Source organism: Oryza sativa, chromosome 2, assembly GCF_034140825.1.
Source record: "Oryza sativa Japonica Group chromosome 2, ASM3414082v1".
NCBI lineage: Eukaryota > Viridiplantae > Streptophyta > Magnoliopsida > Poales > Poaceae > Oryza > Oryza sativa.
In genome coordinates, this window is record NC_089036.1 from 32,908,492 (window position 1) to 32,925,191 (window position 16,700).

The window sequence follows — 16,700 nt, forward strand, 5'->3', positions numbered from 1 at the left end:
CGATTGATGAAATAGATGCAACTTCCATTCACCCCACCATCTGTCAAAGTTCCTACTCCTAAATCCTGCTAACTCAATATTGTCGATACTGCCTAAGGAAGGTCCTTGGAGGTTAAGCAGTCGATCCATCATTAGAGTTGAAGAAATTTCTCCTCGGCATTGGATCTTGTCAGCAAAGAATAAGCCGATTGGGAGTTGGTCTAATCCAAGTTGTCTAGCTGAACTTATAGGGTGATAGAATTCGTAGGAGACTTGGATATTTCTTCCTTGGTGAATACCGACATGTAGGATGCATGGGCTGATTGCAGCTGTAAAGACTTCCCTGGACGTTTGATATCTTTCATGATTGATGTCTTCAAATCTGAAGTCTAATGGGAGCTCAAGGTCTGCTAAGTCTTCATAAAGAAACCAAACCCGGGCATCTTTCTGGAAGCCTTCATAAAAGCTGCAGAACCAATCTTTGAGCAGCTCAGCCAATAGTTTTACCCCAGCATCGGCTAGTGTGGATGCATATTCTCCATATGACATGCATCTGCGATGGGTGCGTTCTTCTCCATCGTCTTCTACAATTGGCTCCAACCTTGGGAATTCAGCTTCTGTTACATATGGCCGATTGACAACTTTCATGACTACCAGGTTTAGCCAGGTCTGCAGTAGCCACCATGGTCCACCTGCTCCAACTATTGAGCCGACGGCTATCTTAGCCGATGCATTGTTCAACATTTGGTATAGATAGCCGAGAAGGATTTTGCCCAAGGGGAATTGTTTCTTTGATCCTAAGGCTCCGGCTACAAATTGCCAATTGGTTGTGAGACCACAGCTGGATCCACAAAAGAGAAACTTTTCTAGCCACATTAGCAAGAAAGCTACGTGCTCTCGAGGAGTGACAGGCCTTTTGCCCATGTATGCCGCTGCATAACCAGACCACCCTCCTATGCTTTTGGTCTTGAAGTCAAATTGGTTCTTGGTGTTCATACTCATAGGGTTAGCCGATGAAGTTACATCTAATCCAGTAATCATGATGATGTCGATCAAAGTTGGAGTCATCGGCCCTTGGTTAAATAAGAAGGCATTGATGGTGTTGGACCAAAAATAGGTAGCGGCAGCCATTAGAGGTTCATCCTTAGCAGAATTGGCTATGGTGAGAGAAAGCGCTTGGCCGATCCCAATCTCATCCCAGTGGACTTTCTTACTAGCCGATATGCGATGGTACCAGGTGGTCCAGCTCTTATCAGGGGTAGGCCTTTCGAGAGATGGCCAAGACTTGAAGGTATTCTTCCAGTGACCCAGGTTAGGGTTAGCTAGTCTAAAGGGGATTATGTTGGTTTCACCAATGATGAAATCAGTGGGGTCAAGATTGCCGATTGGGCCAAGAAAATAATGGTTTTTGTGCGATAGGCTGGGAATCGCAACTAGGTTGGAAAGGTGCTGCAAATCCAAAGGAATCGGGAAGCAGAAAACATAATGAGAAAAGGAGAAATCGATTTCATGCGAGGAAAAGGGATCTAGCCGGTGAGAACTTACCTCAGCGTACTCGGCTGATGGCGCAGTAGACGGGCTAGTGGAAGACGACATCACCGCAGGCGGAGATCTGATCAGAAGCGAAATCGCCTGGGGATCGCTTTTGCGTCGGAGGAATCGCCGGAGAGAGAAAGGACAAAGTTTTGCTTGAGCGGTGAAAACGGAAGTCACGGCGTGAGATTTCTCGAGGGCAACGGTTGGTATTTAAAGCGATAGAATAACGGTCAAAAAACGGCAGAGTGCGAAACTTGCTCGGAGTCGGTACACGGCAAATCCGGAACATTATCAAATATCCCGGACTTGGGGGGCATGTGTTAACGACCAAATTTGGTAATATCAGCATCAGAAAAGGAGATTAGATCGAAGTGGAGTCGAAGGCGGAGATTGATCCGAGAACAGAGCAAGAATCGGCTGAAGTCCAGATCGGCTACGATTAGGATCGGCTGGGTCTGAGTCGGACTAGGTAAGCCGATGCAGCCGATTCCGACAGTATAATTTGGTGTATGACATCGGGTTGAATTGAGGTGCTTCAAGATGATTTCCGCACATGGATAGAGTCCCAAGAAGGCAATTGTATCTATTAATTAGGATGTTTTATGTAACTTCCTTAGAGATATGTTTGGGCAAAAGTCTGCCGCAAAGACTTATGGTATCTTAGTGTTTGTTAAAGATAGTGGTCATGTCCGGTATGGACATATCTTGTAATTCTCGAGTATAAATAGACCCCGAGCCCTATGTAATTTTTAACACACACATTCAATACAATTTCGGCGCATCGCCACCTTTTTGCTTTAGTTTTGTTTCGACGAGTTCTTGCTTTCGGGTTGAGCTGCATCGGTTTCGATCTTCAACAAGAGGTAAAACTTGTTATGACGACTTGTGTTCTCGAGATTAGTGCTTCCATCTTTATGACACTCTAATCTTGTCTATATAATTCGTCGAGTTATTATATATCTTACATAATCTTTGGCAATATCGTCATCTAACCTACAATCGGCTAACATCTGTTAATAGAAGGCAGCCGATTAGGTTAAATAGCGACGTTGTCCTAGATTATATAAGATATCTACCACTTTATGAAACATCCAGCGGCTTTGTTGTCTAGATATTGTTCTTCTTTTCATACTTAATGCTGTATTAGTTGAGTTTGATCTATTAAGTCGTGCTTAGAATATCAATCTCTAGCATGTCCTCTGGTTACCGATTAGGGTAATATCGGAGTTTCAGCCGATCTTATCTGATTTAACCATATTCAATCTATATGCTTCAGTGACATGTTAAATATGCCCTTTATATCAAGATCTTATTGCATTTAAGTATATTAAGCTTTTGTTTGGTATATTATACTTGTTTTGATATCTTTATATAGAGTAGTATCGGAGTATTAACCGATACATGCTAGATCTATCTGATCGGCTATGCTATAAACATATATAATCCTATTATTAATATATATTTCGATTTAAGTGATTTATACTGTCTCGGCATGGTGACCGATCTATCCCAATCATTTGATTGAAGTATATATTAATATAAGAACTATATATCGTTAATATCTACAGCCTATCGAATAGATTTAGTTCCTTACTATCTATTTATAACCACTGATCGATTCATAAATGACATCGGCTCAAAGATAAATGATATGTCATCGGCACTTAGCCGATCGGCTATCATTTATAGATTTAACCACAAATTCTTTGTCTCTATTTCTTGTTGATTACAGGATTAAATCAACTGGCACGCTCATACATTCGAAGACGAGCTTTGGACCTGCACTGGAGTTAAGCAGATCTCCCAGGCCTCGTGTTTTCTGTCAACAGATTTAAACCACCCAAACCACTTTTTTAAGCACATCAATAACCAATATTGGTTCCAATACACTGATAAACTCCCTCCCCAAGCTATATCTTTGTCGGAGGCGTAGTTAGATATGGGTATATAAGAGAATTGGGGTGGTCCAGAGTGAGAGAGAGAGAGTAAATTTAAGTATTTAACTAATGCAAAGCGAAAGGATTAGTCAAAAGATAGTATAAATTGAAACATTGGCAATAGAAAGTAGTCTAAGCTACAATTCACTCAATTAATATACATATTAATTTGTCGAAACACAACGAAATTGTATAGCAGATGCAATTCTACTTGTAAATGAACCTTAACCTGCGATTTGCGTAGAATTACGTGAAAATTTTGGGTAGTTTTATTAGTACAACTTTACAAGCATACAACACATCTTGTGACCACAAAGTTGGCTGACATAACCAATAATCATGACATACATGTAGATAAGCAATCCAGCAGTCCAAGATGTCGGTCTACTCATCGTGATATGATATCTATCCTTTCGAGAAAGACAACCATTAGGCGCGTGCATCTGTTAAAATTTAAAAAGAAAACTCGTAGGTAGGAGTAGTTGCGTATTTTATCCAAATTACTAGTAGAAGAGTAGTAGTACGAGATATCTGTGTGCATGGTGCTCTCACTCGTGCAAAGAAACAAATTAGTAAAACATTGTGGCCCTAGCTGCCTGGAATAATCCTGGATCGCTAATCCATCACACCCCCTGACAAAGCACCTGTCATTTGGTTTGGAGCTAGAATGATGTGAGATTTCCCCTGTGACAACTTCCCTGTCTACCAGTAAGACTAACCTCAGAATAACTATTGAGGACGACAACAGAGATATTTCAACAGAGATAAAGATTGACGAGAAGAACTGAATCAATAGCACTGCATGCAACCACACAGATTATTGTGGCGTATGTATGTGTATCATCCTCGATCAAATTAAAGGAACGCCCATATCTGCAGTCATGTCGATCGATCGCACACCATAGATGAGATTGGGTTAATCACGCATCCCCCACCATCACTGGAAAAGATAACCGAAACAGCTAGAAGCAGAAGCACAAAGAACAAAATCCAATAGTGATTAGTACTCAACAACAGCAGCAGCAGCAGCAACAACAATCTGACGAACCATTCCGTCATGATCTGCATGCCAATCCCCACCATCTCTCGTGGGGCAGCACACACTGCACGAACACACGCTATTCCCTCCCCCACTTGGCCGGATCAGTTCCACCACAAGCTATTGCCACCCCACTCGATCCCCCGGTGGGCGCCACCGCCCGGGTCATCGGCGATTCGTGTAGGCGCCAAACAGGCTCACATGTTATATTTTGGATTTTTTTTTAGACTTGTGTACTTTTTTCCTTCTAAATTCTATGCAAATAGTTATGAAAAAGATTTAAAGAAAATAACAATATAGACTACAGTGAAATCTAGCGCTTAACCGAAAATCAACATCAAATTCGACCTACGTATTAAAGAAGAAAAAGAGACAAATTTGGATATAAATATATAGTGCCACTACTATTTACCAACTGAAACTTTTTATATCTTAGTAATATATATGATGAGTTTTAACGACCTAAGATTTTGTGGAGCGATATATATATACGCTGCATAAATATCATCTATTTTTTTCAGAATTTTTTGTAACTGATTGAATTGTTTTTAGATGGAGGAGGAGACAACTGAGGGAGGGTTCAAAACAGTTTCCCGTTTTTGAGCATAACAATCTCTCTCTCGTTCACTGCAGCGGTTCACCTGAACCCTGATATTCCCCGAGGCCCGCGTGTCAGCGACACGGGAGCCGGAAGGAACGCGAGCACGCCATGACAGTGGCGGCCGGCTTCCGTAGCAAAGGACGTACGTACGCCACTGCCACTAGCTAAGCTAAAGCCAAACTCCTCGCCCGCACGGGCCGCGTCCTATAAAAGACACACCACGCGTGGCAGAGCACACCACGCCCCAATTCGAGATCGATCAGCTCCAGCTCGTGGAGTGTGCGTAGCTTGATTGCACTTGCGCAGCGAGGTTAATCAGCTGCAACGGCGGCGAGGTCGTCGTCGCGGAGGAGAGGACGGCGTCTGTTTCGGTGGTTGGTGCTTCCGCCATGCTGCAGGGGGAGGAGAAGAAGGCCGGGAAGGTGAAGAAAGGGTGGCTGGCGGTGAGGGTCGGGGTGGAGGGCGCCGACGGCGGCGACGGCGGCGGGTTCCGGCGGTTCGTCATCCCGATCGCCTACCTCTACCACCCCTTGTTCCGCCGCCTGCTTGAGGCGGCGCGCGACGCCTACGGCTACGACTCGGCCGGCCCGCTCCGGCTCCCCTGCTCCGTCGACGAGTTCCTCCGCCTCCGCTCGCTCGTGGAGCGGGAGACCCACGCGGCCGGCGGCGGCGGCGGCGGCTCGTCGTCGCCGCACCGCGTCCACGCCGGCGGCGGATCGCACCACCACCACCACTACTCCTTCTCCCCGTGCACCCGCGCCAAAGTCAGCTCCTGATCGATCGAGCTCGCTTCCGTGCGCCATGGCGGAGTCGATCTGCCGGCGAGGACGCCCCGCGTACGTGTACAGTAGCGATTAGCTATAGCTAGCAGAGACAGTACACGACGAGAGGAGAGTGGAGTGGCATACAGTAGCTAGGTGATTAGTGATTTGCTCCGGGTTTTCGATCTCATGATTTTGGTCTCTTGATTTCCCCTTCTTCTTCTTGATCTTTTTGATCGATCTTGTATAGACGCATGTATGATAGAATTGACAGGTCGACTTATGTATGTATAATTATCAGTTGAACTCACAGTTCATAGCTATTATATTCTCTTCACACATTTTATAGCTCGATTTGCTTCTCTGTCCATTGCTAAGCCAGACGAATTAATTAGCCGCTGATTGATCAAGACGGATTAGGCATGAGCTCGAGGTCGAGGCGATTGCTTCTGCCGCCTGCCGGCGAGGCCCACCTCTCACCAACGCCGGCACGGCGAGGAGTCGCGGCAGCGGCGGCGGTAGCTCACCGTGAAAGCCGCCGTTGACTGCGGGTCAGCGAGTGAGCCCACCTGTCAGAGAGAGGAGTTGAGGGGGTGGAGGTATATTTACACAGGAAACCCTCGTTTTCGTCGAATTATCTTTCACAACCCCTGAGAATTGGGTCGCGATTAATGGTAGCGATCTGACTAGAATACCTCTTCGCCGTTCGATCAAACTCTGCAGTTCAGATTGGTTGGACTCGAGTGCAGGTAGGACGTTTTCGTTGAGAATACTCCCGAGAGTTTGGATCGCGACCATCTTGGATCACTCTTCATCGTCCGATTATCATCTGACGGTCGATATCAATCCCATTGGAGAGAGTAGGACTTGTTTTTCATAAAACCCTCCTCTTTGTTCGTATTAGAGCAGATACAATAGCGGGCTATAAGCTAGTTATAAATATATTTTAAAAAGATAAAGTAAGAGAGAGAAGAGCAAAAGATAAAGTAAGAGAGAGAAGAGCAGCAAACTACAGATATGTAGCCAGCTGCAGAATGGACTCCAAGACGTAATTTGTCTATGACAAGTGAGACCAGATATTAATAGTATAGTAAGCAACTATTGTATGAATTAGCTATTACATTGGCTATAGATGATTTGGAGCTAGTAGTGGGCTATACTATTAAACTTGCTCTTATCAGTTAGGCCGGCGACTCTCTTCCTTCTGGTGCCGAATGCCCGAACTCGCCGGAGCTCCGGCGATCTCCTGGAACCCAATCGATCGGTTAGTTTCTATATGTTCTTTGTTGCAAAATAGTTTGATTAGTATGTATAAGATCTACTTTGACTGTTGTTTCCAGGCTCTTGAATCTTGATTGACTAATAAGTGTCTTGAGAAAAGTTATCTTTTGACTGTCGATGGGTTTCAATTAAGGGCATGTATGATCTCAAATGAGGGTTAATTTTTGTTGGTTTTCTCGGTGCGGCGTTTCTTTTCCTCTGGACGACTCATCCATGTCGTGTCCATCAGGAATCACTGAATCAGGATAGGTTCAGCATTGAGGCAATTTGCGAAGAGGTGACAGCACTCGTCTCAGGACCTGATCTTCAGTGCATCTTGTCTCTCGATCTCTTTCTCTTCCTTTTCTTTTCCTTCTTTTCTTTGCACTATACATCAAATCAAATTGACAACCAAAATCTCCACTACTTCATTTTTAACGTGAATTTATAGGTGGTACTTGAGGCTAAGCCTAGGCAAGAGACGCAGTTGTGTACCTCCCCATATTATGGCAAAAACAGTTTTAACCCGAAAAGGCTTTCAGCAGTTCATCGTTTTCCTTCTTCTTCTTAGGCTCTGGGCACATTGCCAAACCTACACCCTGCCCACCCAACAGCCACGGAAGAATGGTGTTCTTGAGTTAACAAAGTCAACAAAAAGTGGTGGTCTTTATGACAGGCTTACTTGTGAGTCTTTTACCCCTATGCCATTAAAAAAGTTGGAGGTTACGTGTGTGCTACAAAAAAAATTTTGAGTCACCTGTATGACATGACACAAACTTTCGTTTACCTGTGCGCCACTTTGGATGGAATTAGCACTAACAAAGACTAACAGAGGTTTGAAAGATCTATTTTGCCCTTCTATTTCATCCACTTTTGCGGCGGCGGTGGTGGCGCTGCGGCGTGCCGGCGAGGCAAGGCGGCGACAGCGGCGTGCCGGCGACGGCGACGACCGGCGGCGGCGGCGGCGGCGTGCCAGCGACGGAAAACGAGGCGAGGCAGCAGCGTGCCGGCGACAGCGACAAACGGCGGCAGCGGCGGCTAGGGTTCAAGGCGCACTGGAGGAGAGGAGTAGTGGAGATGAAAATGCTTTAGGGGCAATTTAGTTATTTTCATACGTGGGTCCCACATGTCAGAGCTCATTCTCTAACAGAAGGTGGATGGAATGGCACACAGGTAAACGAAAATTTGTGTCATGGTATACATGTAACTCAAAACTTTTTTGTGGCACACGCGTAACCTCCAACTTTCTTAATAATGGCATAAAGGTAAAAGACTCATTACTTATACCATGAGTGTACATCCAAATTATAAATTTATACACTAAAAGTGGTGGTCTTTATGACAGGCTTACTTGTACATTAGTGTACATCCAAATTATAAATTTATACACTAGAATTAGTCAAAATTTGACATTTCTTTTAGCTGAAAATTAACACCGTAAGATTACATTCATTTTAGACTGCCATTATTTCTGTGACCGGAGGGAATACAGTAAAGTTGTCCTTGCAACTCAGTGGATATAAGTCATGACTCGTATTCTTGCCACCAAGACTTCTAATGTATTTAAGATGTAAAGCTATAAGTCAATTTGGACTTTGTATAGTAGGATTAATGATCTGGTGGAACAATGGGAAATACCATAATAGTAATGTACAGTGACTACTTATCTTTGAGCAATACACAGATATCATATCACCATGCAAGTTGATTTTAATCAATTAAAGTTTTCAGGTAGAAAGTACAAATTGAAGTGAACACTAGATGCCTAATGATATATTAACCTTACAAAAGCTTGTACATCCATTACCATAGCCCAAGAAAGAAACTCATCTGGAAAGCTGAAACAAGCTAGACAAATAGTTGCAATTTGATAAGTACATGGTTCTTGCCCCTTGCCGTATCAACTTCTCTTCTCTCCATTAGCACATTTCCAGCATATTCCCCATGTATAACTGCGTAGACACAAGAATTATTATATCATATAAAACGTACTTTCATTTTTCAACTATTTTATCTCGATCAATAATGATATAGCTTCGTGGCTCAGTTCAATAATAATAATAATAATAATAAATGCCTGCAATCTTCACCGATCGCAAAACTGAACACTGATTTTTTTCAAAAAGAACAAAACTGATCACTGTGAACGAACAGAAGCACTAGATGTAACTGTATATATTGACAATACTGTCAACTTGTACTAGTTGCCGTACTAATCCAGCTGCAAGGCTAGCAGAGGCGCGTGATCTCACTCCATTTGTGCAGTTGATCTGCTTTGTTCAGAGTAAACAAATATCAGATCAGATATACTACTGCCGTAAAAATCACCCAAAGTGCAGTTCAGCTCATTCGATGCATGCATGAGTGGTCTCAAGTTTAATCTTTTTTAACTTCAACTATCATCTCCTACAGAAGTCAGAACCAATCCTCAGCTCGCTCATTTGTTCTTTCCACTTCCTTTTGCGCTTTAACCTGAGCTTGTCTTAGCCTTTAATTAACCAAGAGATAATGGCAGCAACTAATCTGGCTGCCACTAGATTGTTCTGATCCATGTTCCAGATAACGATATTCACGAAGAATTGCAGGGCAAAGTAATGGACAGAGATGACAACATAAGCAGCTTGTTTATTTGGATGTGCTGCCCAAGTGGAGATCGGAATTTCAGAGCTCGTGCCAGCGTAACGAGTTGCCATTGGATGGCTCGTCTTATTCTCGCAATAAAAGTGCTTCTGTTAGTACTAGTTATTAGTGCAAAGAACACTTTTCCAAATGAGATTTTCGCAAATATTTTAGTACCATTAACAGAAAAGAACAGATTGGATCGCTCTGAAGTTTTCCCTGCCTGTCAATGGAAGTAGTAGTAAAAGCTAGTTTACAACGGCGACGAAAAATGACCGTGAATGTGATCCTCTAGTAACTCTGAAGTTTCTGAGATCTGCGTCATGAGCAGTGTTTCATATGATGCCTAGCATCTCTGAAAACAAGTCCACAAATCTTCTCGCGGAATCCTTCAGTTTGAGACAAATGTATAGTATGCTTTGTCAATTGATCAGTTGAGCACGTAATTGCTACCTCTCGATCGCTCTCTCTTTCAACGAAAAGGGAGAGCACGAATTGCTACTTCTGCAGCAACAGGCCATCAGCTAGACAGATACTCCTCGTAAATTGTCCAAGAGGCCAGCCAATCGGCCTCGACACGTCTATCTGCATTTCTGTCGCTTCTTCGTCGTGTCAAACCGGCTATTGTTCATTGGTTTGGAAATTTTGGATTAGACGTCGCCGGCGGCCATGGTACGTCCGTACGTACGTGTTTGGAGGTGATGTGTGCAGTTGGTGAACACAGATTATTCTTTGGGATTATCTTTGAGAGTTTGAGGCCCGTGGCAGCTCGCTTCAGGACCGGTGGCCGTCTTCTAGGGCCTGATTACTTGAACATCTTCGTGTCGGCTTCGACTCTCTGGTCCTTCTGGTCTCTTAGTAGCTGTGAAAGGAGCGGAATTTTAGGGTTTTCAACTCGGTGCTCTCCTCGGTCTCCGTGGTTTTCGAGTCCATCCTCTCAGAGGATTGTCTGTGGTCTTCCACTGGCGTTGCTGCTTTTGTGTTTTTTTTAGTGTAGTGTGGCTCCACCTCTACCCTCTCGCTGATTGGAGTAGCTTTTATTTTTCGAGAATGCGCAAAAGAGTTGCGCATCTTTTGTATTAAGATTGGGGAGAAATTGTGACAGCTTTACAGTGCAACTGAAAGAGAAACCGAAAAAGAAAGGCAAGAAAAGGAGGCTAAGCTATAATCTCATGACATCAACTTTGCAACCACGACAGCCATGATCTACTCGGGGAGTAGACCTGCTAGCCTCCATAGGGCGGCCTCCTCTGCTGCTGCCCTAGCAACCTCCTCTCACGCTCACTGCTTCTGGTTAAAAACCCTATTGTTCCTCTCTTTCCATATGAACCAAGCGGCTAGGACCACAACTGTATCGAAACCACGACGGAGCTGCTTCGTCACTCCCTTCCTGGCTGCCGACCACCAAGAGATGGAGTTCTGAGAGGCAGGGAAGAGATCCGGACGCCCAATGGCATTCATCACAATCCACCAGAATTGTGCGGATTCCGGGCAGTGGATTGCGTTGTGTTACAATTTTTTTTTTCCTTTCAATATATTAACGTGCAATTTTTTTTGCGTGTTCACGTGAAAAAGAGTTTAGCTTTGTGAACTTCTTTTGAATCTGGCCTGATTGGACTGGTTGAAAAATACTCGATCCTTCGTCGGTAGAGAAAACCTTAGACAAGACTCTGTGTTATACTATGGTCCTGTCAGTACCATTCATGTACTGGAAAAAGAAACTCCGAAGATCTGGAGAAACTCGAAAAAAAAACTCTGAAGATCAGACTTTTGTGTGTTTATGAGGTGTGTACAGCGGGGTTATTGAATTGCTATGGTACCAAAGTGAAATGAGTGAAATGACCGGTGACTTATATTTGGTAGTATTTGAATATGACGATAAGTACAATAGCTGAAATAGAGAGATGCTACGGTAGCTAAATGAACTGTGACACATTAAAGAAAATGTTATTTTGTAAATATGAAATTATGCTGATCTGAAAATAAATGGTAGGACGATGGAACTTGCCTGCTCTACGCTTCATCTAAGTTACCAGGCACAATTTATGCATGTTTGTGGTGTTATTGATCAATTTTTGTGCTGTAAATCACATGATCAACATAAAAAAAAACAGCTATTCTCATGTGAGATAAATCCAAGTAACTAGTGAACAAAAACTAATCCTGAACTCCGTACCATCATAGATTTGGTTGGTTGGTCAGGAATCTACAAAAGGAAAATGTGAAAGGCACTGCTCTCCTTCTTGATTAAAGAAGATAAGCTGCTAGTTTGCTACATTACCGAAAGTGGATAATCACCACGTGAGGTTGGCATCTTAAGCCGATAAAAGCACTTGCTAAAGCGTGCGTATCACTCTTAACTTGACAGTATTTACACGGAGCAAATGGCGAGAGCTACCAGCTTATAGCATCAGCAATAGCAGCAGCAGAACTATATTCTTCAGAAAGCCTGGCGCCGTTGGATATTCCTGCATTTCTTGGATTTTTATTCCGATTTGCAGCGCCAATTGATCCTTCCACGGGCCATGACTCATGGAGCTATTCACTGTCCTTTCGGCACAGGAGCAGACACTTGTTGCAACCTGCAGAGATGCTTCTGAAAGGCGAAATGTTATCTGGAGCTGAGCATCTGAATTCATTTCAGAGAGAAGAGCAATGGCATTTCACTTCTGCCTGATACAGTGGCATGGTCCTGCTGGTCCTATGCGTTGGTTGGTTGGGATATGAGGTGTGCATCGTGTTAGTGGACTGGCTTCCCTACTTTGGTCAGGGAATTCAGCATTGGAAATGTGCAGAACTGCATATCAAACAGTGTGGTGCGTTAGGCAAGAAGCTACTCCTACATGATGAAAATGAGTTTCAACTGAAAGACTGAAAGCGAAAGTACCATTGCGCGGACGGAAAGGTACCAAAGATGAGGCCAAAGTCCAAAGAGAATTAGAAGAAAAGGAGAGAGCGTGAAAGCTAACTTCACATGGCTCAAAACTGCTTTGTAGACCACAGATCAGCAACGAGATCTGATTCCAAGCAGTTAAAAAAATTTACCCGTAACACTCTAGCGAGATCTTTTTCGACGCCGGCAGATGAGGGGTCGAAGAAAAAGAGCTTGTCCGTGGCTCCCCAGTAAAGAAAAGCCAACCAATGGTCATGTATGATAACATGGACAGAATTGACAGTCGTCAGAGAAGAGAGTACTTGAAACCTCTCCTTTCATGCAAAGATTGCAAAGCTATATAGGGTGTGTTTAGTTCACGCCAAAATTTAAAGTTTGATTGAAATTGGAACGATGTGACGGAAAAGTTGGAAGTTTGTGTGTGTAGGAAAGTTTTGATGTAATGGAAAAGTTGGAAGTTTGAAGAAAAAGTTTGGAACTAAACTCGGCCATATTCAGAGATGCGACCGAGTACGACGACAGCTGGAAGATGTCATGAAAGAAAGCCACAATTCATGGCATGAATTGATACCCATAGAAAGAAGCTCCAAAAACATCGCCGATATGATACTGTCCACCTCCCCTTGCCTAAATGAGGCTTCAAGTTTACAATTACTACAGAATTGGTCCTTGACTACACATTGCAATTCACATCTGCGAGTAGAGAAGTAGTAGACACAAGATGAAACTTGACAGGATCTGATGCGGCTTGTTCATCCAAGGAGCCTCTGAAACGCTTCCGGCAGGGCCATTTGCAGTGGATACTTTGGGCAGTGTGAAAGACCCTCCTTGCACTGATGGTGAGCCTGAGTTCGGAGGGGGAATGGCGCCGCCGGCTTCTGCAGGTCCAGGTGCCGATAATGGCGGGAGAAACGTTGAATCATGGTTCACCGTGGTAGGGGGTTCAGTGAGTTCAGGGAACTGATGTGGTCCTGCGTGCAGAAGAAGAATAAAAAACAGTGGACATGTATCAAAGTAAAAGTGGCAATGCTGACTAAAAGAGCCGAGTTAAAGAACTTGTAATCATAGAACGAACAATTGCTGCTCAGCCAAAGCGAAGGTATGAATGTATTCATTCGCAAAGTATGATGCAGGTTGCTCTGGAATTCAAAGTGACAAAGTGCAATTTTTGCAACTATTCAGGTGGGATGTTAATTCTGTTGATGCAACTTACTACTGTTTTTTTTAATAAAAAAGGATGCATGCTTTTCCAGTTCAAAAACCTGAAAAATACTAACATCTGAGGCAGATTGAAATTCAAATGCACGATATTGCTGCATTGTAAGCCAGTTGCAGGCCACAAGCTCACAGCAACAGTAATTACCTGGACATCTGGATTGAAGACCTGTGCTCAGCCTGCAAAGGAAGGTAGAATGTAACAACTTGATAGTAGAAGTAGAAAAAACAGAGACTCTGAGCAACATGTTACTTACAATGTGGTAATGGTTCCATTAACAAAACCTCCGTAGCTACAAGAAGAAACATTGCAGCCTGCACTGGTGGAACGAGCGCTTACATTACCTAGCAGAACATTGCTGTTACTGCACTGCATGCTTGGACATGACCCTGTCAATGAAGCTGGTGTGCAATATAAACTGAGACAGAAGAGAAGACAGACATTACGACCCAAATAATGGTTCCATATAATATCGTGTTAAACAGAAAAGGTACAATCTGAAAATTACTTGAGATTCCCTGGCCCGCAACTACACTGCACACAGTTTCCAGCAGTAAGTGCATAAGTCCCATTTGCCACAATTAGTCCATGGTCTGAAGCAGATTTGGGAAATGCAGATGTACATGCTAAGATACAGAAACAAGCAACAATTGTCACTGGAAGAACTAGGGAGAAAATGCTGATATTTAGAAAAGATAAATGATGCAGCCCAACTGTTGTCACAGAAGGCAGAACAGAAGAATTAGCAATCAACAAAAGATAGAGTCCATAAACGCAGAGGCTCATCATAATATGATGCTTATGTTTTCTTACAGGATACACAATCTGAAACTCACTGAATGAATAGAAAGGAAAACTGAACAGTTCGTGCATAACTCTCCAATAGTATCTTCCTAATTCCTATTGAAGAGTAATCGATTGCCTAAACAAAGTTCTATTTATCTGACTCCGATGTTAGCGAATTGAAACATCGCATATACTCCTTCCGTTTCATAATATAAGACTTTCTAGCATTGGCCACATTCATATAGATGTTAATGAATCTAGACACACATATATGTTTAAATTGATAAACATCTATATGAATGTGTGTAATGCTAAAAAGACTTATATTATGAAACGGAGGAAGTACCAAACATCAAACTGCAGCTAGTAATTGGGCTACTGTAATGACGACAGATTCATAATTTCAAATGTTCAGTTCGGACCAACATGAGGAAGACTAAAATCGAGCAAGATGGTGAAGCCCGACATTAAACTGATGTGATTTTCTTTACTGTACTAATCAATTAAACCCTAGAATATAAGCAGCCTATGAAGCAATCAAATATTAAAGCTAAGGCACCAATGCAATGTCCACTAGCATGCATACTGTTTATATCCCCAATGATGCATTGTCTGATTATTATTTATTCAGAACAAAAACATACTGACGAACCAATTTGCCTGCAGAAAATATGCTCGTTTGCAAAGTTTTAGCTCAAAACAGTTAGCTCAATGCAATAAACCATACGGCTCATCTGCGATATCGTTTGCAAAGTTTGAGATGAACATGTACCTGGCAATGGGATGGCGAGAATGTCGCCCGGCGCGGCGATCGGGCTTCCCATGGCGTTCACATTCATGACATCCGTGACGGTGGTCTCGTAGCTGGCGGCGATGGCGGGCACGGTGTCCCCGACCTGCACGACGTAGGAGAGGTACACGGCGGGCAGGTTGTTGTCGGAGGAGTTGAAGCAGACGCAGGGCAGCGGGACGACGAGCTTCTGGCCGGGGTCAAGCGGCGCGTCGGGGTCCGCGGATGCGACGGCGTTGGCGTTGCGGATCTGGTCGGCGAAGGCGAGCCCCGCGAAGACGCCGTCGGCGACGGTGGCGAGCGTGTCGGCGGGGCGCGCGGCGTAGCGCACGGAGACCGACTTGCGGACGCCGTCGGTGCAGGAGCAGCGGGTGGGGACGCGGACGAAGAGGCCCATCGGGAGGATGCGGTGCGCCGCCCCCGGCGCCCCAAAGTCCAGCGCGTTGGCGGCCAGCAGCGCCGCCGGGTCCGTGCCGAACAGCGCGGCCACCTCCGACACCTTCATGTCGGCGTAGAGCGTGTAGCCCAGCAGCGCCGAGCACGAGTCCGACCCCGTGCACGGCTCGATCGTCGTCTTCGCCTCCACGCCGCCCGGCAACGACGACACCATCACAACCACGACCATCGCCGCCGCCGCCGCGACGGAGCCACACACCCCCGCCATTCCACTCCACTCCACTCCACACTCCACCAACTTCAACTGTGCAGTGCGTGACTCTGCGGAAGCGCTGGTATACAAGCTGAGAGGAGGAGGGTGGGGGGGATGGCCCACCGGTCAGCGGCGGAAAGGGAGGAGCGAGTCGGTTGCTGGGTGAGTAATGGCGGGAGGACGCTGGAGGCGTCCGCTTTTGGCAGCGATGGGGGAATCTGTGCCAAGCGAGGGGAGGAGGGAAAGGTATCATCAGAGCAGGTACAATAGCATAATATAAGTCAGCTGCAAATATATTTTAAAAAGATAAATAAGGAGAGAAAAGAGCAGCGGTCTACAGATTTATAGCTAGCTGTAGCACGGACTCCAAGACGCAGTATGTGTATGACAGGTGGGACCATATATTAATAGTGTAGTATATAACTATTGTATGGATGAGTTATTAGATTGGCTATAGATGAATTGGAGCTAGTAGTGAGTTAAACTATTAAACTTGCTCTCAGAGACACCATATCTTTGCCTCTGCCACGCGTTGGTTTCGAGGCTGAGTCACTGCCTGGTGGGTCCGAGGATACCATGGAGCCCACATGTCATGGAGTGGTTTTGGTTAACCGCGAGGTTGACGGGGTGCGGT

At 44.5% G+C, this 16,700-nt stretch overlaps 2 protein-coding genes across 2 annotated transcripts; one reads left to right on the forward strand and one right to left on the reverse strand.

Moving 5' to 3' along the window:
• Nucleotides 1-5,331: 5,331 nt before the first annotated feature.
• LOC4330855 (auxin-responsive protein SAUR32) lies at nt 5,332-6,176 on the forward strand. Its single transcript, XM_015768581.3, has one exon. It carries the CDS (start codon nt 5,482-5,484, stop codon nt 5,866-5,868), a length of 387 nt encoding a protein of 128 aa, XP_015624067.1. The 5' UTR covers nt 5,332-5,481; the 3' UTR covers nt 5,869-6,176.
• Nucleotides 6,177-13,160: 6,984 nt separating this feature from the next.
• Nucleotides 13,161-16,126, reverse strand: LOC4330856 (lysM domain-containing GPI-anchored protein LYP6-like). Its single transcript, XM_015768587.3, has 5 exons — nt 15,400-16,126; nt 14,350-14,467; nt 14,098-14,259; nt 13,989-14,020; nt 13,161-13,596 (listed from the first exon to the last, which is right to left on the reverse strand). Exons 1-5 carry the CDS (start codon nt 16,079-16,081, stop codon nt 13,313-13,315), a joined length of 1,278 nt encoding a protein of 425 aa, XP_015624073.1. The 5' UTR covers nt 16,082-16,126; the 3' UTR covers nt 13,161-13,312.
• Between the last annotated feature and the right edge of the window lie 574 nt (nt 16,127-16,700).